The 25,735-nt window shown below is 48.6% G+C and overlaps 2 protein-coding genes across 2 annotated transcripts; both read left to right on the plus strand.

The window, feature by feature from the left end:
- Nucleotides 1-12,102, plus strand: CUNH21orf58 (chromosome unknown C21orf58 homolog; the record flags this gene model as incomplete). The annotated part of the gene is made up of 8 exons (XM_018071564.1): nucleotides 1-52; nucleotides 5,249-5,320; nucleotides 6,831-6,888; nucleotides 7,698-7,765; nucleotides 8,381-8,524; nucleotides 8,968-9,082; nucleotides 10,494-10,633; nucleotides 12,001-12,102. Coding segments are annotated over exons 2-8 (690 nt in total), but the record flags the coding sequence as incomplete, so codon positions are not given.
- Nucleotides 12,103-15,106: 3,004 nt separating this feature from the next.
- KMO (kynurenine 3-monooxygenase) lies at nucleotides 15,107-24,692 on the plus strand. Its single transcript, XM_008920672.2, has 15 exons — nucleotides 15,107-15,263; nucleotides 16,372-16,441; nucleotides 17,638-17,735; nucleotides 18,646-18,735; nucleotides 18,957-19,005; nucleotides 19,605-19,692; nucleotides 20,251-20,416; nucleotides 20,882-20,953; nucleotides 22,097-22,218; nucleotides 22,985-23,132; nucleotides 23,552-23,609; nucleotides 23,714-23,796; nucleotides 24,052-24,153; nucleotides 24,244-24,303; nucleotides 24,474-24,692. Exons 1-15 carry the CDS (start codon nucleotides 15,210-15,212, stop codon nucleotides 24,645-24,647), a joined length of 1,434 nt encoding a protein of 477 aa, XP_008918920.2. The 5' UTR covers nucleotides 15,107-15,209; the 3' UTR covers nucleotides 24,648-24,692.
- The last annotated feature ends 1,043 nt before the right edge of the window (nucleotides 24,693-25,735 follow it).

Genomic DNA, 25,735 nt, shown 5'->3' on the forward strand with positions numbered 1-25,735 from the left:
AGAAAGAAAGCGAAAAGCACTCTCTTTACTACGGCGGCCGTGATGCGCAGGGGTATTTCCCAAAGCGTGCGTGCCTGAGGTACAAAAGCCTCTTGCTTTTATTTGGTTACCTAATTAACAATTCAAAGCATTACCTAATGCTGTTACGCCCACTTCCGAAACCGTGCCTCCCACAGTACCGCCCTCGCCACACCTCCCCAGTTTGAGTCGGGGGTCTCAACGAGACCTCATCTTCTCTTCTTCCTCCTCCTCGTCTCCTTTGGCACAGCATCACGCCTTCTGCAGCGGCTCCAAGGCTTCTGAGTAGCTTTGACTGGTTTTGTCAGATGTTACAGTCTCTTTCTCAGTCCAGTTCACAGATAAGAGAAACCCTTTACGTCGTTAAAATTCCCATCTATCGAGCATTTTAGAAAACCGGTACAAAGGCGCTAGTAAAATTACATAATACAGGTTTTAGGCTACATCTATGCCCTACCAGTGGCCAGTGCCGGCGGCCCTGTTGGAGACGGAGGTGTTGGCAAAGGGGAATGACCTGCCTAAAATCGGCACTCAATCTGTGAGTTTTAGAAGCCAGGTGCTCTTTTATTCCAGCACGCTGGAATGATTTTGGCGTGTCAGGTGCCCCCAGGAAGCAGCTGGCTAAAATGCACCCCGTGACATCTCAGTTCCAGCTGATATGTCTGCGTTACACAATTGTTCATTTTTGTTCCCCGCATTCCTGATGCATATTCCTGACGTTTCCAAACACTTGCTAGCATATATCCATATCCTTATAAGGTCTCTGAGGGTCTCTGGTGGTCATCTCTGTATGGAGGCCCCAAAGCTCTGAGTGACCACCTTATGAATTTCTTTAAGATAGCATTACTGGTTATACATCAACCAGGCGTTGCCTGCTCGGCTGCTTCAGCTCCTTCCTTCATTGTTTCCTCACCTTAGTTGGCTGATGTCTTTAAATTGAGGCACAGTCATTTTCTATGGTACATTCTGCTGCAAAAACTATTAGTTCTTGTTACGTCTCTAAACCCCAGTGTCAGCATCCAGCTCAATTATAAACTCCTGTGTGGAAATGTTGCCCTTTACAGCAGGCCTAGACCACCTTTTATAGATATATTTCATGTTTTACAAGGTCTCACTGCTTTATTTTCCTTGAGCCGTAAGGAAACGCAGAGTCCCTGCATCCAGGGGCACAGATGCAGCAACAGTGACTTCTGGAGATAATTGTGGGATAACAAGGGAGAAATGAGGTGCTCTTTTCTTAATGTTGAGTATTATTAACCTTAGAGTCACCTACAAAAGTGGTGGCTTCTTTGTCTTTTGAAGACATTAAAATCGCACTGGAAAATACAGCCTTTAATCAAATTTGTTACTTGGCTCAGCTCGGAGGTAACCCGCAATACACTGGGTTTTTCTTCCTAAGAAACACTGACATCTGTGCATCTTTATGAACTAGCACCCCCTTTTCTATCCCTGATCCTTTCTGTGCATTTGGCCCTTAAGTTGGGTTCTTCTGAAGGGTCATAGAAGTGTAGACTTTTGCCCCAGATTCAGACATTACATTGTGCAGGTCCTGAACTGGACTTAGCTTGCTCCTGTGGACTATTGCTGCCCAGCCTGTGTCGACCACCATGCAAGAAGTATGTGGGAAGAAACATGGACGTATTCCTGTTCTCACAATAAACCATTTTGGAGCAATTTCCTGGTCTCCCACATTACAGACACCAAAAAGCCAGAGCAGTGTGCTCCAGAGAGAAAGCTGAGCAAGGCTGGGACAGCAAGGCTTTCTCTAGTGATCAGAAAGCTCATCTGCATCCAGAGCAAAGTGAAGATTAAGTTTTAACCCACTGCAGAGGTTGCTGGTGGACAGTATATGTTGGCCTTACTCCATCTCTTTGTCCCTTTCTCACTGGAGAGGGTGGAGGGAAGGGAAGCAGCTGCTTGGAGCTTAATTTATAGATGGTTTTAAACCAGAACACTGAGAAGTGAAAGGAAGCTTAAACCTAGAACTAAGAAGTTTCTTAAAAGAAAAAGATAAAATATCACACCATTTATAATGGCAAACTTGCTAAATAAGATGTCATTTAAAAACAATTGATTTAAAATTAATTGCTGCTTTGACTTCTTGCTCCAGTTAAAAATGAATACTTCATGTTTCATGGAATCACAGAATGGTGTGGGTTGGAAGGGACCTTGGAGATCAACTTGTTCCAACTCCCTGCCATGGGCAGGGACACCTTCCACTATCCCAGGTTGCTCAGAGCTTCATCCAACCTGGCCTTGGACACTTCCAGGGATGGGGCAGCCACAGCTTCTCTGGGAAACCTGTGCAGGGCCTCCCCACCCTCACAGGGAAGAACTTTTCTCTAACATCTAATCTAAACCTACTCTCTTTTAGTTTGACTCCATTGCCCCTTGTACTGTCACTCCAAGCCCTTGTCCAAAGTCTCTCTCCATCTTTCTTGGCAGCTCCCTTCAGGCACTGGAAGGCCACAATTAGGACACCCCAAAGCCTTCTCTTCTCCAGGCTGAAAAATCCCAATTCTCTCAGACTCTCCCCGTAGGAGAGGTGCTCCACCACCATCAAGTTTGTTTGGGCTTGATAAGTTTTGGTTTGTTGACAATTTTGTTTGTTTGTTTGTTTGTTTTAATAAACAACCGATGCATTATATTTTCTTATATCTCTGGCTGCTTGCTGAAATGTCAGGATTTCCAGTGCTGATCTAATTCAGTTGACTCAAGTGTTAATTTGCAACATTACAATTGACAGAAGGAGACAATCGACTGGAAGGAAATTATATGTCCTTCTGGTGATTTGTGGGGTTTTTTTTATTCTTTTAACTCCTTTAATACAGTCTTCTAAGACTGAAGTGGTAGAGTCTGCTCTCTAGGGAACCAAAGCATGGAAGTTTATTGTCTCTGGACATTGCCAGGTGTGTCAGTTTGTTTTAATAAAATATTCTTTTAATATTGTCTTTTAGAACTCCTAGTAATTAAAATTAAGGGTATAAAGTATCAAAATCAATAAAAGACATCAGAGAAGTGTAATACTGGTATGGACCTCACCAGGTTATCTAATCCACTCTTGTATCTGAGGAGTATCTAATGGTTCTAAAAAGTTCAAAGCATTTGTTTTTCATTGTTTCAGATTGTTTGTAAACAACTTCTGTGAATTTTTTTTTCTTTCATAGCTGCTCCATCATTTTTCTTACTGGTTAATTGAGATTTTTTTTTTTCATGTTTTTATCAGGTTTTCCTCTTTCTCATTAAGCCAAATGCCCAGCCTTTTCCAAACAGAACCCCCATACATCTTGTTTTTGATTGTATCCTCTCATTTATTTAAAGATTGCTGGCCTGTCCTCTTCTCACTATCCACTTACTAATTAAATAAAGCCAGTTCTTACAAGTCTTCCTCAGAACCTACATTTTGTAAATGCACCATTTTAAATTTTTTTTCTGCACTTCCTTTCCCTCTAAAGCCACCATGTCTAAAATTAGGCACAGTGTCCAAACTCTGACTTCAGCACTGCTAAATAGAGCAGAATAATTGTCTCCTGTGAGGTGCATGTAGCCCTGCTGTTACTCCCTGGTAGAATTAAATTTGTCTGATTTTGCTCTTCTGCATATTCATGCTCAAGTGTGATCCCTTATTTGGGATTCAGTGTTGCTACAGATCCCTTTCAGCAAGATCCTGTGCCTGGCTGGCACATTCCTGGCAAGTCATTAATTAGCAGGTTGTAAGCTGTCCCTAGAGCAGGGATCACACTGTGACCAAGGCATCCATAAGTGGGGAAAAGAGAAATCCATTTAGCAGATTTACTGGAAAGCATTTTTTTTTTTTTTTACCTAGTGTTGGATCTCCTCCGGGATACCTGTCACATTGGGAAGAAGTTTCTCTCTCTTCCTTTCCCCTTTAGTCAACTCAGTTTTTTAACACTGGTGCTGTATTTTTAATGGAATATTTATACCTGGGTCTTTTTTTCAACCTTTCTTGTAACCCTCTATCCATACTGCAATGAAGGCTCTAGAAATTTAACTTTCAGGGGGCACTGTATTAAACCAGCTGATGGCAAAGCATCAGCTCAATATTCTCTAGCAATCAAAAAGGGGCTTTTTCGCCTAATAATGAAGTTTCTCTGACCTCTCCAGGGACTCCTAGCCTGGGTATTTTTTAAGGACAGATGGCACACATGCTGTGGGGGTCGCAGCTGGAGGAGCTGGTCTATACTGCTCCCACACAGCTTGGAAGCATCTCTCAGCTGCTCCAGCTGCCGGCAGTGGCTCAGCTGCAGTTTTGCTGTGGCCTTCAAGTGAGAAAGGTGGTGTAACTTTGCTCTCCTAGGAGCAGAAATGGGCTTAAAATATGATTCTGAGAATGAGTGTCTGCTACTCGGTTTCTTACGCCTCGACGCTCGTTTTATGGATGTCACTGACAAATGTTACCCTGTTTTATGCTGGTAGGGGGAGCCACTCTACAGGTTGCTTAGGGGATGGTAAGCAAAAGGATGTTACACCGCAGCCTCTTTACTGTTGAACTTAGCCAGGGAGGAGTTCCAGCTATGCTCCCTCATTTTCAGAGTTTTTACTTACGATGTGACGATGAAAACTCATGTGAAGGGTTATGCCAAAAGTGTGCAGACCCCTTACAGTGGGATAAACAGGTGTCAATAAGCAAAATGATAACCTGACCCCTTCCATTAGGCTTCTGTTAAGGAACCACTGGCTTTTATCTCTTTTTTTTCTTGTCCATTAATGTGCTGGGCATTTGCTTTACTGAAGGTACACAAGCTTCTACGCCTGGAGATAAAATTGTTTATGTTATGTATCAACACTGCAAACTTAGCAACCAGGTTACAGGCACAAAACTCTGAGCTACTTAAAAGGCTCTAGCAACACGGAGGCCAGGCTTAGTAACACGGCCGGGGGAAGGCTAGCAACCATCAAGAACGGGCAAATAAATACTCAGCCTCAGTTTTCCTCCTGCGGGGGAGGCATCACGACCTGCAGCACAAAATTGTATTGAGGGAAATGGCAGGGAAAGCTGTGCCTGTGAGGTTGTGGTGACCACCTGTGCTCGTCCTTACCTTGGAGTGAAACTGCAGCTTTTCCCTTCTTCTCGCGGGTTCTCCCAGTCTCGTATTAATGTATTTAATAATGGGATTATTCTCCTGTGAAGAGGGGAAAGAATGACCACTGAAAGCCTACCTGCCTTCGTTTAGCTTTTTAACCTGGTTTTGCCTGCCTGCTCTTCCAGGAGACTACTATGATGGCAGATCCTTCAGTGGTGGACCACCTGACACGACTGAAACTCAAACTCCTAGAAAAGGTAAGGGAATAATTCCGCAGCAGTCACCTTTGCTCTGCTTTTTGCTCTTGCCTGTTTAAGCAGTAACATTGTATTTTAAAATATTATACCTCTACTGAGGCACAATGGGGGTAGCCAACTGAGAACGTCTTTCTTCATGCAAGAAGAGGCAGACCAATGTGCAGCGGTGCTATAGCTACTGTCGCTTTCTTAAATAGCATTGTACAAGCTTACATGGACCTAAGGTAAATTAAATAGACTTTGATCTTATGGGAGATGTCATCAGCTGAAAACCAGTTCGAGTTGTGACAGGCAAAGTTTAGGAGTAAATTTTGGATAAAGAGGACCTCGGGTTGTTTTAAGGCAACTTCATGTCTGCTGTCACATCAGATATGTTGCCTGGTGAAACATGGGCTGGCAGCATATGAGGTGCTGCACAGAATCCCAGCTCCCCTTGCTTGTGTTCTCCACGCTGCTCTGTTCCTCCACCCTCAGCACATCCGACATCCACTGGTGTGGATCTTCTGCTTCAATATCCTCCAGAAGCCACTTAAGTTGTTTATCTGAGAGCAGAGTATTCTGAGTTGGAAGGGACCCACAAGGATCATCGAGTCCAGCTCTGAAGTGAATGGCCTGTGCAGGGATCAAACCCAAAGCCTTGGTGTTACCAGCACCATGCTCTAACCACCTGACCAGGCAATTTATCTGGAGGCGTGGCTGCTGCAAGTGGTGTCTAACCTGTCTCCACAGCAGAGCCTTTTTTCTTAGATGCAGCAGCCATTGGAAGGCAAAGCTTTCAGCAGTGTGCAGCCGTGCAGAACCACGGAGGGAGCCTGTGTGCAAGTGAAAGGTCTCTAATTTCTGAGCATTGGGGAGCAACAAGGGCCAGCTGCTCTCTAAGGAGCAGGGAGTTCAGCATAATAACACATCAGCAGAGCAGGGGCCTAGCTGGAGGCAGAGCCAGAGATGGTGGCCAGGTTCAACCAAGATTCCAGATCCATCAGGCAAGCTCACGGTGGTGAGGCAGGTCCATTGCCACCTTTGGAAGTGACTGAAGGTTGGGATCAAGGTTAAAAGAATCCGTGGCCAGTCACAGCATGGCTGGGGCTGAACTGCAGATTAATGCTCATCCAGTATAATTCAGGTATGAACTGAAGACCTAGAGCTGAGATTAAAGGGGCACGAGTGGCAGGTAGAGCTGAACAGGGTCATTTAGGCCTATTAGTGTACCAAATATCCCAAACCTGGCATTATCAAGTTCTTCATACAATCCAGCTCTCTTCCCTACAACATAAATTATGTATAAATCTCCTGATTCACCACATTATTAATTTTCAGGTCTGGAATGTCCTGGACGGTCGGAAGCATGACATTTCTGTTATTGTAACTAGATTTGTAGTGAGGACCAGCATTTGTCTCCAGTTCTGCTTTATTTCCTCCATCCCAACCTATGTCATAAGGTAGGGCGAGAAATTCCTGCGAGCTTTGCTGCCTGACTCATAACCAGTTCTTGTTATGGTTCTACCAACAGAGACTAAAAAATGAACAGGAGAACCTGGAAAAGATGGAGTCATCTCTCCCAGCTGCAAGTAAGAGAAGCATTTGTTCTAATTATGGACATAATTTAGAAAGAGCTTAGTGATGTTCTCAGGGAGGAGTTCCTCAGTCGATCATCCCATTCCAGTACACAGGCACTGTTTATAATTATATTACTTACAGGTTAAAGGCTCTCAGTAAAAGCTCAATGATACTTCTAGATTGTAACCTGGGCTCCCATTCATTGAGCTCATGGACAAATAGTTGGGAAACTTCCAATGCTATGGCCAAAAATCAAAAATCCGTATAACAACTTAGAGTTTCAAAATCTGAAGTGATGCTTTCCAGAGCAGATGCCAGGCATGTCTCCAATGTATCTGAAAACATTCTTCCTTATTTTCATTTCAAGCAAGTTCTGAATCAACTACATGTGGGGAGAACTGAAGAGGAAGTTGATTCAGAGCAAAAAAAGAGAAAGCAAAGTTGACATTCAAAACTGAGTTTGTTTTGATGTGTCACAACAGTCAGTCATCCTCTGCATATACAGAGTACGTCTAGAAACTTTCAGGCTGAAATGAGTTCCTAAGCCAGGAGGTTAAAAGGGGGCTTTAGAGAGCCACCTAAAGAGTTTCATTTCAGAGAGGGTGCATTGCCTTTGTAGAGCTGTGGAACAGCTGTGACTGCACATGTCACAAAGTCGTTATCCATACATGCATTTCCCAGGAAAAGCAGCCAAAAGCTTTTTGTGGAAGAAGCCAAGCTATCTTATAACGCATTTTCCAAATTAATCTCATAATGTAGGTGCTGTAATAGCTCTGTACTTGTGATCCTTTGAGAAGATAATGGACTTTTCCTCCTTCAGGGAACAGACCTGAGGACATGCTCCAAAGTGCCCTGAGGCGAAGGAAAGATCTGCTGCAGGAGCTCAGGGTAAAAGCCCTCTCTGTGGCCAGAAGCAACAGAAAGGGCCCATTTACCTGCACATCCACTGCTGATGTGGATTCAGTGTTTTCCTATCCTTTGGTTCTTGGGCTGGGCACTGTGAGTGCTTTGCTGCTTTGGAATATGGAGGCTGGGACAGCTAATCAGGGAGGGGGCCTGGGGAGCACTTTGGCTTCCCTCACTACAGCTAAGGAAGCTTGCACCTGCTTCAGGTAGTTGTTGACTTGATTCTGTTTGTCCTGAACTGCTGTGTCATAAGCTTTCTGGGGTAGTGCCAAAATACAAAGAAGGGATTTTTAATGCAGCCGAAGTAGGGACAATAGTAACTGTTACTCATTCCTAGTTTGTGGGGGGTACCAACCATTAATGAAATGTTTTCCCAGACTTTTGGCTTCTCGCTCTGCACTTTTTTTTTTCCCCCATTCTTTTTTTGCTTGTGCTTCATGATATGTGGGAAGGAAAACTTCCCTTATGCTTACGCAGGTACTGGCTCTGCCCTGCTGCAGGTTCCCAGGGGGTGATCCCATTTAGTCCAGAGAGCACAGCAACACAGTCTGCCTTTCTGTGACCAGGTTTTCTTTAAGAAGAGACTTGATTTTGCAGGAGCAGCACCTTCTGGAAGAGCTTTCACAGCCACCTGCACCAGCTGGAGGACATTGTCATAATCACAGAGCTGTCCCCCCACAAGTCTACCAGATCCCTTTTCCAGCTCCCCAAGTGGAGCCACCAAGGATTATCCAGCAGACAGTAAGGACTGTCTCCTAGGAAACATCACTAGCACTATGCCAGTCTGAGAAAACAACCATTTGGGAGCTGTATGGCATTGCTCATCCCACCAAAAGGGAAGATACACCTCTTGCTCTTGTGTGGGACCCTTGCTACCTTCAGCAAAAGCTAAGGGGAATCACCTTACAAATAAGGCCCAAAATTAACAATGTGCATGGTTTACCCTAGGGACGAGGTGGCAAAAGGAGTGGCAGGATTGCCCAGACCTGGCCATTCAATCAGGTTCTAGTGCACATCACTGTCTGCTCGTGCAGCCCACAACCTCAACAGCTTCCCCACGAGGATCTCATGGGAGACAATGCCCAAAATTTTCCTGAAGTCCAGGCAGATGACAGCCCTTCCCAAAGATGAGGGAGCTGGCAAAAACCAACCCAAACTTCTCCATTTCCCTTCCTTTTTTCCAGATCCCACCTCAGCCTGCCACCATCATCCAGCAGCTGCCTCAGCCATCCCCTGTGATCACGCAGATCCCCCCTGCCCAGCCCTTTGCAGCCCCCCACTCTGGAAGCATTAAGGAAGGTGAGGTGCTCTCTGTGTAGCAGCCAGCTCCCATCAGCAGGCCCAGGGAGGGCAGGTGAGGTGCCATGGCACGTGGGAGGGGGCACGGGACAGCATCCAAGCTGGTTAATAATGGGCTGTTTCATGAGCAGGCTGCCGGCGGAGCTGTGGGAATTGCACTCCGTAACTGGGATGGGCACCAGTTCCGAGAGGCTTTCAGACAAACTCTTATCACTAAAACTAAAGAAAGAAGGGCTACAAACTCAAGGGGAGCTTGGGAAGGCAGAACAGCTCAGCTCATGGCACTGAGCAATATTAACAAGGTCAAACACGTGTGCACAGGTGATTCCAAAATTAACACACAGGCTTCTAAAATCTGGTTTTATTCTTCTGTCCCCTCTTAACCTGCTATTCAATCTCCTCGGGCTTTTATTATGCCCTGTGTTTGGAAACAAGACAGAATAGTGGAAAGTGCTGATCTAAATATAGTGCAATGCCAATAAAAGGGTTTGTTTCTAAACATAGGTGGAATAACACATGAACTAAAACCTGGGATGACTTTCCTGGCTCAGCCTTCAGCCAAAGTTTTCTTCAACCCACACAGAAATCTTCAGTCACGAAACTACAGCATTTCTCAGCTTATTCTTCATTTAAGTATCTGGATTTTTGAATAAGAGTTTATTTTCACGAACAAAATAGTCTCAATTCATGCATGACTCTTCTGAAGCTGCCACATGTAAAATACTTCTTGTATGACCAGTAAAAAGGAAAAGGAGAGTCGCTTTGATCTTTTTTCCCCTACTTTTTTTTTCTCCCCTCTTCCTCTTCACCTCCCCCCAGGCGAATTATTTACACTGCACAGGCCCTTTGTGATCCCAGAGACTGTGGTAAGGAGATCTGATGTGCATGCAGTGGCAGTTTGAGGGCTGGACTAGATGATCTTAAAGGTCTTTTCCATCCTTTATGATTCTATGAGTCAGTGGACTCTCAAGGTGGCACTGCAATGTCACGCAAATTTGAGGAAACCTCTCACATGGAAAGCAATGGTCTGGGGCCAAAGCAATGGAGAGCACAGTCTGTGCATCCAGGAGTGAGGGAGGGCTACAGCCCCAGCCCTTGTCCAGCCTCTCAGCACAACCAGAGGTGTGGGCTTGCAGGGAAATGAACAGACAGAAGGTGCTCATCAGCAGCTTTCCTGTAGAAGGGAAGAGAAAGAGGAAAACTGGTATGAACAGTCTCATTCAAAGGCATTAATTTTGCACTGTCTGGGCAAATAATGCCAATACTCTTAATGTGCCCCTGTCAGCTGCTTTGCCTTGTTCGCAGTGGCCCGTCTGTGTGCTGGAGGGCACTCCCCACTGTCATGCCTCTGCTGCTTGTCAGTCATTGATGAAGCTCTTATTTTCTTCCTTGGGGGGTGACCTCTTCCCAGATATGGTGGAGATGATGCTGATGCAGAACGCTCAGATGCACCAGATCGTGATGCAGAACATGATGCTGAAGGCTCTGCCGCCGGCGGCGTTCGCGCAGCGCACGGGACCCGGCTCTGCCCCGCTCCAGCACTCGCAGCAGGTAACAACCCCCCGGGCCTGAGGGGCATCCTCCTTCACACCAGGCAGTGGCTGATCACCTGGGGAGGATGCAGGGCCTGGGCAAAACACACAGAGAGTCTGGGACATCTAACAGCTGTGCACACCTTCAAACCCACAGCGCCAGGAGCCTATTTCTGAGGCAGCACAGCCTTTTTGCCGTGAGGAGCACTGTGACAGGACCCCATGGAAGAATGTTTCCTCACAAGTGCAGACTGGATTCAGTCCAGCTCTGAAAGCGACCTGGCCTGTAGGGTTGAACCACTAACACAAGACACCTTACACTGAGTATCTGCTGCTGCAGGTCCCTAGCTGGAAACAGCAGGGGAAAAGCTGGAGAGGGGCCTTTGGCAAGGGCAGGCAGTAGTAGAACAGTGGGGAATGGCTTTAAACTGAAAGAGGATAGGTATAGATTAAATATTGGGAAGTAATTCTTCCCTGTAGGGTGATGAGGCCCTGGCACAGAGAAGCTGTGGCTGTCCCATCCCTGCAAGTGCTCAAGGCCAGGTTGGACAGGGCTTGGAGCAACCTGGGCTAGTGGAAGGTGTCCCTGCCCATGGCTGGGGCTTGGAATGAGAGGGTCTTGAATGTCCCTTCCGACCCACACCATTCTGTAATTCTATGAATATTCCTGTTACAAATTATTTTATTAGTAAATGCTGACCTGGCAGTATCAAATGGATTAGAGCTGAAACGCAGATTTTGTGATGGTACCTGGAGCCTCTCTGCTCTGGTTCCTGCCTCACTGAAAATTAGTTGCTACTCAGCTCTGAAAAGACAGATTCTTAGATATATTTTAGTATGTAGAGCCCTATAGGGATTTTTTCAAAATGTGTCCAGTGCCTGATGAGGGGTAGGTAAATTTGAACATATCCTTAAATGCCCAATTCCTAAACTATTTTTAACAAGGTGATAGAGCTCCTTAGGATCCTTAAGTGCTTTGGAAAAATGTCCAGTCTCTCCTCCGTGGCATTTGTTATCAAAGAAGAAAGGAAAGTTGATCTTTGTAGAGGAGGGGAGATGCTAGTGTTGCAAAACCTTCCTCTGTACTTTTCCTACCCCACGACCTTCAGGCTAACTTTTCCTTGTGCTGAAAGAAAGAATGCATCCCCTGATCCCTCCGCTTCTCCAGGCCATCCTGTCACTCTGCATTTCCCTGGCATTGACTGATGGAATAAGTTGGAGGGAGTGGGATCTGAGTGCCTCTGAGTATCAGGGGAAATCTGAAGTCGCCAAGTGTTTGTTGGACCTTCTGAACTGGTGGTTGAGTGGGACCACAGCTCCTCAGCCAGAGACCCTTCCCATGGGGGCACAGGTTTCTCCACCCACACTTTGTCTCTCTCCAACAAGGACCTGCAGCTTGCTGCTCCCCTGGCAGTGAAGGCAGATCGTCCCAGGCCACCTGTGGTGCACCACCACCACCACTACCCTCCCCCAGGGGTGCTTCCAGTGCCTCCCAGGGGCTTCCCATCCCCATCCACGGCGCACCACTGGACCTGGACATAGGCAGCTTGCTCTCTACCCAGCCTAGGCAGGTAAGCAGGCAGCTGTGACATACCCTTCCAGCCCATTCTTCCTGCAAGGGTGGGGTAGCAAGGCAGATTGTGGAATAAACATGAGGATCAGACAAGATCTACAGGTGATCCCATGCCATGTCCCTGCCTCACAGAGCCCCTGCCCTGCCATGCTGTGGGGCTCTGCTCTGCAGGGGCTCTTACCCTGGGTTCTGGGTCTCCCTCTGAACCCAGCAGTCACCTGCTTAACAAGGGGGTTGTATGTGTTTTACACTCAGGCTAAGGTTCCCATTCTTAAAACACTGCTGAGACATTTGCTAATTGGAAATTCTTGGGGAAAAAAACCTCACCAGCTGAGCAAAAACAGTACAAAGGAAGAGGAGCATCAGAAATAAAGCTGAACCTGTGCCTGCAGCTCGGGGAGAAGGGTTTCACGTGCAGAAATGGATGATGCTCTAGGGTCTGTAGAGCCCTTGAGCCCTGCACAGAGCTCAGCAGCCAGCTCCTCCAGGTGCTCACTTGCTTTGTTGCCTTCCTCTGAGCTGGTCCTGGTTGGCTTGTTAGGTGCTAGAAAGTTCTTACGTGCCAAGGCTGGTAAAGAAATGCACTTTGCTGGAGCACAGGGGGTGGCATGGGGACACACTGCTGCATCAGTGAGAACACAGCTTTTATTTCTGTGCTGTGGCTCTTTCAGAGCCTTAGTGAACAGAAGGACAGGATGGAGGCAGCTGCAGCCCTGGGCCCCTGTGACCTGCTGGCAGGGACATCTATACGGCCTTCTTTAGCAGAGGATTTGAATTCCTGAACAGATTATTTACCTAATGGGATTATAAGGGATAAACATTTCTACCTATTTCCCTTTTACATGGGTTTGTAATCTGAACCAGTAAAGAACTCCTGGCTCCTTTTGGAATCAGTGCAATTCACTGTTTAAGCTGTCTCCTTCCTCTTCTTAAGCTGCCTTTCACCATGAGTTATGAGACCAAACATCTTCTTGCATCTGCAGCACTGCTGGCTATTACCAAACACAATAAACACATCTTTCTTGTTGCAGGTGGCCCCCATACTGACAGGATGGGATCCTCTGCAAGTGGACCATAGCCTTTCTTAAAGTAATAAAATCCTGATGTTCTTGCTTGAGTATTGACATGTCTTTTTCTTCAGCAACATAAATCAAGCACTTTTCTCTCCTTTACTTTTCCCACTAGTTTTCATAGGGTAGGCTTTAATCCATGTCCATGCTATCCTCTTCTTTTTCTTTTCATTTACAGCTCCTTAAAAGGCTCAAAGTTTTTATCAGGCAACATTTTTCATGCTCTCAGCAGCCTGGTTGTCCTTAATATAGAAAGATGAACAATGATTTCGTACCACTTTCTCAATGTCTTCCCACCTTCTCCTGTTTTTAAAGCAGAGAACATCTGTACATTGGGTTTGCCTTGTGCAGTTTGCAAGTGAGTCTGATTAAGATGACCCAGGGACCTAAATTTCATTGGGAACGAAGAAAACATAGTAACAGCCACTGCAGGAAGCTAGTGGTATGCTGTCTGTGCTCCAAAAACAATTAATGAATAATTTATTTACTATGTAAAACCTGCCTTGCTCTTTGCCCTCCCTGCTCTGTTGTCTGTGCTCGGTGTGTGGGTCAATCAGACAGTGTGGATCAATCCACTGCTGTGGAGATCAGTGAAACCCCCTGGAGGCTCTTTAGTGGTGACTGGGTTGGACACAGTGCCAGGGCCCATGGGCACCAACAGCCTTTAACAACCCCAACCAGCCCACCTGGGACCCCCGCTCTCCCCAAGGCCAACATTCCCATTTAAGCTCGGGCCTGGGGCTGCTTGTGGCTCCTGTCAACCCTGTTTGTTGAGTTGCTGGCCCTTGGTGGGCTGGGAACCAGGACATGCCACAAAGAATGGGTGCTGTGCTTGTGGAGGGATTTGATCTTTCTCTTTCAAAACTCTTATAACTCTCTACAACTTCTGACTCTCTGCCTGAAAGAGGAAATGGCCTCAAGCTGCACCACGGAAGGTTTAGACTGGACATTAGGAAGAAATTCTTAACTGAAAGGTTTGTCAAGCATTGGAAGAGGCTGCCCAGGGAAGCACTTAAGTCTTCCCCTATCCCTGTGGGTCTCTAAAAGTCATGTAGGTGGCACTCAGGGTCATGGCTTAGTGGTGGGCTTGGCCGTGCTTGGTTAACAATTGGACTCAAATATCTTAGAGGACTTTTCCTACCCTCAGGATTCTATGAGCCAAATCTGCTGGTCTGGGCTGTGCATGGCAGGTTGAGCAATAAATGGTGGTCAGTGTGTGTGCTAATGCATGTGCTTTCAGTGCCTGCTGTTTAACTATTGTGTGCAGGCTGTAATTGGCTCCTCCCTTTGCAAACCTTGCTGTGTGCAGCCCTGGCTCAGGAGAGCATTTCCTACCGAGGATGGGCATGTGAAATGGTGCCTGCAGAGGCGTCTCACAGCCTCATTCAAGTCCTGGAAAGCTTCTGCAGATTAGGCATGAGCCCTCTGCCCAGCATCACACCCCAAAATGCTTGAGTCACACGCAGCTTCCTTGGATGAAAGATGTCCTCAAAGACAGGACGAGGCTCCTGAGCAAGCAGGGTGGCTCACATCTCAGCCTCAGGAGAGAGCCTGTGCAACCCCAAAAGCTCCTCTGCCTTGTCCCACCAGTGCCCCTGCAGCTGCAGCCCAGTGAAGCACTAGCAAAAGCCTGGCAGATGCAGGTTCTCCTCCTGCTCTGTGCATGTTCCTCGAGGACTGTGGAATTGCTTTACAGTTTCTGAAAGAGGCCTTTGGATAAAGCCTGGCTGAGTAACGCCAAGTGCCCATCTCTGCCCCCGAGGCTCAGCCAGGCTGACTCGCTGACACTCTGTGCTGGGAGTTAAACTTTAATACGAACCAGGGGAGAGGAGCCCAGGTGTGACTCAGCCTCCCATGCTCTTCCCCTCCCCACTGGAGAGGGTGGTGTGGCAGGACAGGGAGCGGGACAGGACACAGCAGGGAGCACCTGTGGCCCAGGGGCTGCCCTGGTGATGGAGCCCTGTGACCCACACAGGAAGAGAGTTGCTGTTGTCGGAGGTGGCCTGGTAGGAAATGCCCTTTTTAGCTGCTGCATGACTGTGTTTGCCAGGGAGCTGGGGCTGTGAAAGCACTGCCTGAGTGTGGTTGGATGTTTGTCTTGAAATCATTCCTCTGTGAGATGATGGGGCATCGGAAAGGGGCTGGTTTTGTTCCTGCTGTGGGAGGCTCTTGTCCTTTTCTCTGAGGAAGGGGTTTGAGTGGTGGTGGAGCAATGGTGCCCAGGTACATTAAATAACAGGCCAGATCCCCCTGCCCCTTGGCTGTTTCTAGCTGTAACCAAGTCACCAGTGTGAAATGCTTTGCAAGGACTGAGACTCAGTAAATGCCAGGCTAAGAGGAAATGCCTTCCTCTGCCCACTTTTGTTTGGGAATGGTTTTCATCCCCTGCTACTTGCATAGTGGTCTGACTCCAAAGGCCAGGCTGGATGGGGCTCTGAGTAACCTGGTCTAGTGGAAGGTGTCCCTGCTCATGGCAGGGGGTTGGAATGAGGTGGTCTTTAGGGTCCCTTCCTAACCCAACCCTTTCTGTGAGTCTATGATCCTATGATAGCATGGAGCATTGCAGCACCTAACATCTCTCTCTTGACTTTTTGGACATTAGCTTCTTGGAAAAGAGTGATGACATAAGAGTCTGTAGTTCTGACAGCAATTAGTGATGGAAATAAACAAGAAAAATTGATTTAAATAACAAACAGGACATATTCGTGCTGTTCTCCCCCAATGTGTTCCCAAGGGAATGCTGCAGCACCCGGAATTCTATTGAGGAAGATAAACACAGTCCAGAGAGGAGCTGTGAGCTTGCCTGTACCAGCTCCTGCTATCTCTGGCTGAAGAGATTAACCCTGCTGCACTCAGTCACCGTGTGTAAACAAGCCTGAGCTTGGTATGACTTCATATGAAGAGTTTTGATGGTTGGCTTTGTTCTTGGAGACTTTGCAGACACATCAGGTCTGCCAGAGGACTGCTCTTCAGCAAAAAGTCCTCTAAGGCTCTTGGTCAAAGGACTTACCTGTACATGCTGAGCTGCATCCCCTGATCACTGCTTTCCCTTGATGCATCTCAGTAGTGACCTGTGGAATACTTCATCCACCATTCCTGGTCCTTCTCTTGTAGGTGGGCGCGTTAAATGCCTGTTTCTTTGCTAGACGAGGTTTCCATGTTGATGTTTACGAAGCCAGAGAAGGTAAGCTCAGCCTGATCATTTCTGTGTGAGCTCACTGAAACCACAGAAAAAAAAGAAATCTGAAAGTGTGACAGTTTGGGGATATTCTTTTCACTCTTCCCTTTAGGTCCTGGGGGGGGGGGAGGAAGCACTTATTTGAAGTATGTTGCCTTGTGTGGAGAGAACCCACCCTTCAGCTACTAAAACAATGCCCTTTTTATGTTCTTGGCTTAAATATTGATTCAAATCCTCACCTTTTAAACTTAGTCTCTGCATGAAGCATTATAAGTCCAGAGCTGTACCAGAAGGAGAGATGGAGTGCTCTCAGGAAGCCTCCAAGTCCTCAGGGTGCCACAACAGAGAAATCATGACTTAGAGCCAAGGTGCTGGCTGAAAGGCAGAGAAATCGTTCACCTTCAGTATCTGTCAGCTGGCAGACAAAGAGAACCCGGGCAGAGGTGGCAAGCCAAGCAGCAGGTGAAAACGACACCATGGAAGGTGAAACTCAGGCATGCAGTGAAGGGAAGGAGAAGCCGCTCCTGACACGTGATCTCTGAGGAAACTCTTCCTGCTCTGACAGACATCAGGACGGGCAGTTCTGCTGCATGGCTCACAGTTGCTAGAAGTTCCACAGGTTCAAAAAGCCTCTGATTGCCTTCTGAGTTGGATGGATTTTACTGCTGTACTCCAGCTTTTGGCCCATTGCTTACGGTGAGATGCATGAGGAGGCTCTGCCCCCTGCACTGGCCAGGCAATCTGGGAAGGCTGAGTGAGGCAATTCTGAGGAGGAACAGGCTGGTACCCAGACATTTCTATCTGAACAGGAGTGAAGAAGGTGACCTGCCAATGTCCCAGAAAGTGTCAGTCTGTGGGGTCTCAGCAGAACCTGCCAGGCATTCATCGCTCAGCCCTCTCCATTTAGAGGGGAAATGGTTCTTAATGATAAGGGGCCCCTTGGCACTCTGGGGAGCTGTCAGGATCCAGCATTCCCTTTGCAGCACTGGGCTGCAGCTGCTTCTCCCCGGCTAAAGGTGGCCCAGAAGCTGCTCAGCCCAACACCTAAATGTGCCTTTTGACACTTGCCCTCTCTGCACCCAGAACGGGAGGATGGGGACTCCCCACTGCCTCTCCTGCGGTTGCTGCAAGGGGTTTGGAGATGCTGCCCAGACCAGGCTGTGGTGTCAGTGCCTCCATAACCAACTGTTCTTCCCACGCAGACATCCGAGTGGCCAGCTATGCCCGTGGCAGAAGCATTAACTTGGCCCTGTCTCACAGAGGACGCCAAGCCCTCCAAGCTGTGGGGATGGAGGAGCAGGTACCCTGGCAGATCCTGTTGGTGGTGGGCTCTCTGTGGTTAGAACACTCTTGACTTCAGCTGGCGATGGACAGGCTCTCTTCTGCTCCTCAAGCATGCAGAGGTAGCTCTGCTTCCATGAGGGTGGAAGTAGATGTCTCCCAGGTAGACCTCTCCCAGGCAGACCTCTTCCACTGCATGCCTGCAGCCTGGCTCTCCCCTGCTCCATGGCGCAGCTGCCAGCAGGATCTCCCCCAGCCTGGAGGCAGCACCCAGCCCCAGGCAGCTGGGCTCTGCTCCTGGTGGTGGGTGCTTCCCCAGGACACCAAACACTCAGGCAACACCTACCCGTGTTTACCTCCCTTCCATGCTCTCCTTCCTCCCGGAGGTGAGGGCAAACAGGGCAGGAGTAGACTGACTCCCAAAAGAGCTGATGTCCTAAAGCAGGATGCAATAAAGGGGTCTGGTTTCTGCACTGACATGTCCAAATTCTCCCACAAAACCTTCATTCTGCAAGGTGCTGGCTACCATTTAACATCCAGCTGTTGGTAGTGATGGGATGTCCTCGCCCCTGGATCTCTGCAGAGGAGCCCAAGCTTTGACAACACATATCCCAGTCCCAGGATGTAATTCGTCTGTCACCCCCTGCCCTGTCCAGCACCCTGGGATTTTTCATGTCCCTTCTATCCAAAAATAATTTCCCCCTGATTTTTATGAGAATGAGCTTGTGAGTAACCTCAGTAAACTGTAGTGACTTGGTGTGACAGCCCTGTAAAATTTTCCCTGGTGACTTGGATAAGCACATGGAAAAGTAGGAGCAGAGAGCACCCCATTCTTCCTCAAGTGCAGTGCTTGGGGAGGGGGGTGATGCTTGGTAACTTGTGTTAAAACCCCACACTTTTAGCCAGAAGTGTGTTCTCTTATGTTTCAGATTGTGTCCAAGGGCATTCCCATGCAGGCAAGGAGGATACACACACCTTCAGGGAAAAAGTACTCTATCCCTTACGGGAAGAAGAACCAGGTACTGAAGATGCTTTGCAGGGCACAGGGGGCCTGTGTCTGGCATTTGTGCCTCTGTGTCACGGGCAGTCTGGGGCTCACGCTCTTGGGGAGGATGCAGGAAGGGGATTGCATGACCCCCGGGTTCAGGGGGGCTGTTTGAAGGGGGGAGGGTTTCCTGTCTGGCCGTGCAGAGCAAAACTCAGCAAAACCTTCTGAACCCCCTGTTTGTTTGCCTTGCAGTACATTCTGTCTGTGGACAGAGCAAACTTAAACAAAGAGCTGCTGACAGGTAGGTTGTCACTTCTGTTTGCAAATATTTCTACACCCTTTTCCCTGAGGATTTCGGCTTTGCCCCATAACCAGCAGATTTTGGGCCCTAAGCTCCCTTACCTGGCTCTCAGAAAGTGCAAACATGAACTAGCCGTGTTTTTAAGAAGAAAACCTGTGCTGTTTCCCAGCTAAAGCAGGAACATGCCTCCTCGTCCTTGTCATGCTTTGTGGCATTTTCCATGGCTCCTGATTGTACAGAGACAAATAGAAATTGGAGCACTGTGGGCAAGTATATAATCGGAACAGGCCAAATTTCCAGCGCTTCCCCATTAACTGCAGGCACCTCATCCCATCCTGAAATTCAGTGGAGTGTTGGTGGAAAGTAGTCAATGACTCATGTCATTTTGAGGAAGAAAGAAATCTTTGCAGGAGTCTTTGCATTTTTAAATAGTTTTTACCATAGCTGATCAGTCCCAGTGTGCCCTGCCTGCTGGCCCTCACTCATCCAGTAAATTATTTCCTGTAATGGCAAAATCCCCTATAATTTAGGGATCTCTTGGAAATATTTTTGGAGTGACAGTAAACCCCTCTACATTAAGTTGTCTTTTCTTTTCACAGCTGCTGAGAAGTACTCCAACACTAAGCTGTACTTTGGACACAAGCTTGTGGAGTGCAATGCAGAGTTGGGGATGTTATCCATAAAAAGGTAATCTCTGGGCAAGCGTGGGATCAAGTGTTGTGGTCAGTTAGTTTCTGCTTAATCATTCATACAACCTCAAACAATTGAGCAATCTTAGTGTTGAAACTAGTGTGTGTGTGTGTGTGTGTAAGGTGTCCCTGCCCATGGCAGGGGGTTGGAACAAGATGAGCTTTAAGGTTCCTTCCAACCTAAATCATTCTGTAATTCTGTGACCTTGTTTCATAGTTAGGTGAAGTTCTGGTCATGACCCAACCCACCTGGGCATGCAGGCTCAGCAGTGTTACCCCACGGCTGTCTGCTGCATTGTTGGGCACAGCTGGCAGAGTTATGCTTTTGATAACCTACAGGATAATTATTTGTCCTAACACTGAGCTTCCCAGGCCATGAAAGCAAATCTTCCCTCGCCCCAGAAGATTAATAACGCTGGAGGTGACCCAGTCATTTTGCAAAAGGTGCTGAGCTGTCCTGGAGTTACAGCAAGATTAATCATAAAATCATAGAATGGTTAGAGTTGGAAAGGACCTTAAAGATCAGATTGATCCAAGGGACTGTCTTTGCTTTCAGATCTGACCAGCAGACCTTGGAAGTCACCTATGACCTCATTGTGGGCTGTGATGGAGCCTTCTCAACAGTCAGAAAACAGTTCATGAGGCAAACGCGCTTTAACTACAGTCAGCAGTACATTCCTCATGGCTACATGGAGCTGACCATCCCTCCCAAAGATGGAGATGTAAGTGTGCCTGTCCCAGAGGCTGCTGTGACCTTTGCAGCTTGGACACCCTGCCCCCTTCTCAAGGTGGCTCTGCTAGAACAGCTTTAGAGAAATTAATTTCTTACCTGGGGTTCAGGAAAGGGGTTAAACCTTTCCTGGGAGAAGGCAGGGATCTCTTCCTCTTCCAGAGGTTGGTACCTGGCTGCAAAAATCCTAGAGAGCCTGTCCTGGAGCATTGGGGTTAACTCTAGCTCTGAGAGGTCCTGAGGGTATGGGGACATGTCTGAAAGGGTATCAGCAACTGCAGAGCAGCAGATTTTTTTCCATTTTTCGCATATTTCTTACCCTTTCCTCTTCCCATGTGTCTCCCTGAAGCATCAGGTACCAGACAGGGGCCCTGTAGTTGTTGTGTCTTCTCATGGTACAAAGAATGGGAACTGGTGTCAAGGATACAAGGTGATTTTCTCTTCTCTTCTCTTTCAGTTTGCCATGGAACCAAACTACCTCCATATCTGGCCGAGAAACACCTTCATGATGATTGCACTGCCCAACACGGTGATAACCCATGGCCATGCTCTCTTGGGGCACAGGATGGAGCTGGTGGGGATGAACTGGCTGTGGTGGCCGGGATTGGGAGGGCCAAAAATCACAGAATAACAGACTCACAGGATCAATTAGGTTGGAAAAGACCTCTGAAATCATTCGGTCCAACCTATGACCAAACACAACCATGTCAACTAGTTCAGGGCACTGATGCCACTTCCAGGTTTCCTTAAACACCTTCAGGGATGCTGACTTTACCACCTCCCTGGGCAGCCCATTCCAATACCTAATCACCCTTTCTGTGAAGAAATTCTTCCTAATGTCCTATCTAAACCTGCCCTGGCACAGCTTAAGACTACATCCTCTCCTGTCGCTGGTTGCCTGGGAGAAGAGCCCAACCTCCACCTGGCTACACCCTCCCCTCAGGTAGTTGTAGGGAAGGAGAAGGTCTCCCCTGAGCCTCCTCTTCTCCAGGCTGAGCAGCCCCAGCTCCCTCAGCCTCTCTTCATAGGGCTTGTGCTCCAGATCCTTCACAAGCCTTGTTGCCCTTCTCTGGACCTGCTCCAGCCCCTCAATGTCCTTCCTGAACTAAGGAGCCCAGAGCTGGACACAGCACTCCAGGGGTGGCCTCACCAGTGCCAAGTACGGGGGAGGAATCACTTTCCTGGTCCTGCTGCCACACTGTTCCTGATACAGACCAGGATGCTATTGGTCTTCTTGGCCACCTGGGCACGCTGCTGGCTCCTGTTCAGAGAAGGTGCCAGGAGGGACACCCACCCCTTTCACAGCCTGAGGTGGAGCCAGTCCTGCCTCCTGCGCTGAGCAGGTACCTGTGACACCTCTCCCTGCCCACGCGTCTGAGCCCACCCAAACCCCCCAAAACAGCCCTCTGCAGCTGGATACCAGGAGCACCAGGACAGTGTGCCAGGCCCATGCTGGCCAGTCACACACCGTCTGGTTCTACCTACCCCCTGCCTGCCCTGAGCATGGGCAAGCCCACCATGGGAAAGGGGGTGGCCGGGCACTCGTCCTTTTCCTCTCCAGTGGGTCACTGCTATTGCCAGGTGACAGGCTGGGCAATGAGCTGCTGCTCCACGTGCCACATGCTCTCTATGGTCTCTGGACTTCTTACTGACCTTCCTCCCCGGCTGGCAGGACAAGTCCTTCACCTGCACGCTCTTCATGCCCTTTGAGGAATTTGAGAAGCTCACGACGGGGGACCAAGTGCTGGGCTTTTTCCAGACCTACTTCCCAGATGCCATCCCCCTCATCGGAGAGTAAGTGTTCTCATCTCCCCTTCTCTCTCATCAACACAGTGCTGTGAAGCCAGGGAACAAATCACTTAGCCTCAGGCCCTGGTGATGGGGTTGTGATGGATCCCCCTATGTGGACTCTCTCACTGCTGGACAAATGGCATAAGGGTGACAGCACAGAGCTGGAGCATCCCACCCCTCCTGGGGGCCCTGATGGCAGTGGGGACCAGGACCGGCCTTTCCAGTACATGTCCTGATGTCTGTGTCTCTGTTCAGTACATCCTCATTTTCCTGCTGAGAGGGAAGCCTCCCCACACAGTGGAAGCTCCAGCTCACACTATTAATGCTTCTGCTTTGCAACACAGCTATCTGTTATGGGATGGGCTTTTTTTGGATTATATCAATGGTCTCAGCTGTGTTTGGCAGTTTTCTTTCCTCTTAAGACTTATTGCAGGACTTCATATTAACTCAGAAACTGAGATATTCTCTGGTATATCCTTCCTACAACGACCAACATTCACCACCGCTCACAGTAAGAGGACCAAGATGTCAACACTCAAATTGTGTGCAGAGCTTGAAACCTGCAGACAAAACCTTTGGTCCATAGGGAGAAAGTTAATGAAATAGATTACCTGGCTCCCACATTTTTCCCAGCACAAATAGCCTAGGACGTGGGTTTGGGTTTTGCATCCCAAAGCTGACAGTGCCTTCCTGAGCTGGGACGTGGCATGACTTGCACTTCTTCTCTCTTGTGGTCCCACAAGTGAAGTATCTGTTGTTTTGCCTGAAGGCAAGAGCTGAAGCATGACTACTTCGTGCTGCCAGCCCAGGCCATGGTATCTGTGAAGTGCTCTTCCTACCACCTCGCTTCCCGGTGCGTGCTGATGGGAGATGCTGCGCATGCTGTTGTGCCCTTCTACGGACAGGGCATGAATGCGGTAGGTTCAGGGCTGGCCCTGGTCCGTGTTAGTGGGGTCCCCACTCTTTTCACCCACAGTTGCCTGGTTTTAGTGTGTAGGTCCACAGAGTTCGTGGGCTGGCCTGTCCCACAGCCTGATGTCCTCTGCATTGGCAGGTGTTGAGCTCCAGTCAGGGTGTCCTCCTGGGGAGGAGAGGGGACAGGGCAGTGATGCTACCTTCTCATGAGGCAGAGGACTGTGTGGGAGGGGGTAAAGGCTACTGGGAAAGGCAATCCCCTGGATTTCTCTCAAGACCTCTGGCAGAGTGGCCTGGAATAAGACTCCCACCTGAGGCTGTAGTTAGTGGGACCAAAAGCTACGCTAGCTAAGCATTCATGGGAGCGCTTCTCATGAACATGTGGCTCCTTATACCTATTAACCCCCTAATTTTCCTCCAGGGTTTTGAAGACTGTCTGGTCTTTGATGAATTAATGGACCAGTTCCACAACGACCTTGGTGAGTGAGGTGGCTGGGGAGGAGCGAGAGCAGAGGAACACCTATCTGAGGATGGGGGCAGCTGGATACCCTGCAGCCTGTGAACTGTTGCTTTCTTCTGCCAGGTGCCTGCCTCCCTGAGTTCTCCAGACTGAGGGTACCAGATGACCACGCCATTTCAGACTTAGCCATGTACAACTACGTGGAGGTAGGCACATGGACCCGTGGTCCCACGGGCCGTGCACACAGCAGTACTCTTAGGATGCACACAGCAGGCAAGATCCCTGCAACACTCTGTTTGGGCTCTCACCCTGGCAGACTTTAGCCTCAGAGCTCCTTGGGAATGCCACTGGGGCTAGGGAGGCTCTGTGTGACCTCTAGGACAGGCAGTAGAAGAGCTAGCAAAGCGCGGGGGAGCTCTGCCAAAATTCCTGGCAAAGGCCTGACTGTTGCTCTGTTGCAGATGCGTGAGCACGTGAACTCAACGTGGTTCATTTTCCGGAAGCACGTAGACAACTTTCTCCACGCCCTCATGCCTTCCACTATTGTCCCGCTGTACACCATGGTAAGGCCAGTGTGTCCCCACTGCCTGGGCTGCCACCAGCTCCTCCTGGCTGCCTTTGCGGTGGTGACAACGCTCCTGCAACCCTCCCAGGTGACTTTCACCAGAATTCGCTACCATGAGGCACTTCAGCGCTGGAAATGGCAGAAAAAGGTTGGTGAAGGGTGCCCTCGGGAGCATCCTGCACACCAGCACTGCTCAGATGCCAGGGGAGCTCTGGTGGTGGGATATCGCCAGGTGGGAGCAGGCGTGACGACTTCGCTTGGTGCCGCAGGGTAGGAGCAAACCTCTGATGATGTTGAGGTTTCCCTTTGCACTCGCAGGTAATTAATCGAGGGATCTTTGTCATGGGGGTGGCAGGACTGGCTGGCACCTACCTGCTGATCAAGCGCCTGGCACGGAACTCGGACTTCTGTGTGGAAAACTTGTGGGGCTGGTCCCGTTACCTGAGGAACATTAGAAATTTTCCCTTTGGCACACAAGTGGCTGAAATGTAAGGGGAGCTCCTTGTAATAAAAGCGAAGGCATGGGCTGTCAGCTCAGCTGGATGATGTTGTTTCTCTTGGGATGTGGCTTGGCAGCTGCTCCAGCCCCTCAGAAGCAGTTTGGTCTCTCTCCCTCTGCCCAGGTGAGAGGAGCCCATCAGGGCACAGAGTGCTCAGGGAGCCTGTCCAGGGGCTCAGGTGTGTGTCTGCCTCCTCTTGGCAGCCTGCTCCCAAGTGCTGTGGTGTGTAGATGTGGCACTTAGGGATATGGTTTACTGGTGGACTTGGCAGTGCTGGGTTAACAGGTAGACTCAATGACCATTTGTCCCAACCTTAGTGATTCCATGATTTTATGACCTGATCGGTGTGTTCCAGCCCATACTGCAGACTGCTGCTCTTACCAAAATCAAGCCAACATCTTGGGGGTCCTCAAGCCAAAAAACAGCAGCAGGCTGGGATAGTGCTGGAAGGAGTATCAGGCACACCTTCCTTCTTCATACCTTGCCCTACATCCTCACAGTCACTGTTGAAGAACAACAAAATGGCCAAAATAAACCCCTGATTTGAGGCAGCACAGTCACTCTTGTTTGAGGTGGTTTACATACAGCTGCCAGCAAGTGGGCAGGGACAAGAACTGCTCTGCATCATTCGGAGAGTCGGTTTTGGCTTGCAAGGGAGCACCTTGCAGGGCATAGATGGCAAATTAGTGTAGAAGACAGCTTGTTTCTCTGGCCAGCATCTTTCCAAGGCACTGTACCCATGGGAGATGGGGGCAGCAATGACAGGGTGTGGTTGTAGTTTCTCCAGTGAACACTTCAGCTGCTGCCCTTGCACCTAATTCTTAGAAGGACAGATGTATTTACTTTTGTTATGACCTGCCCCAGAAAAAGGGGAGGGGGGTAAACCAGGTTCTTATCAACAATTCCCTTGGAGTGAATTAGAGTGAAATGACACTGAATAATCGGTGTCTGAAAACATATATAGGTAGGGTTTATTTTAACAATTTTGTTTTAGTAGGTATGTTAGCATTTTGGGTGTTGTCATTTATATTATCTATCATAGGCATAAACCCTGGGGGGAAAATGCAGAAGGGAGAGAAA

The sequence above is a fragment of the Manacus vitellinus genome, unplaced genomic scaffold (assembly GCF_001715985.3).
Source record: "Manacus vitellinus isolate BGI_N305 unplaced genomic scaffold, ASM171598v3 scaffold_20_pilon, whole genome shotgun sequence".
Taxonomy (NCBI): Eukaryota; Metazoa; Chordata; class Aves; order Passeriformes; family Pipridae; genus Manacus; species Manacus vitellinus.

Bases quoted from the DNA above. Each gene is read 5' to 3' on its own strand.
- KMO (XM_008920672.2), top strand. From the start codon at position 15,210: ATGGAGCCCTGTGACCCACACAGGAAGAGAGTTGCTGTTGTCGGAGGT. The intron at 20,417-20,881 runs GTAAGTGTGCCT...CTTCTCTTTCAG, and splicing joins TCCCTCCCAAAGATGGAGAT to TTTGCCATGGAACCAAACTA. The intron at 24,304-24,473 runs GTTGGTGAAGGG...TTGCACTCGCAG, and splicing joins GCTGGAAATGGCAGAAAAAG to GTAATTAATCGAGGGATCTT.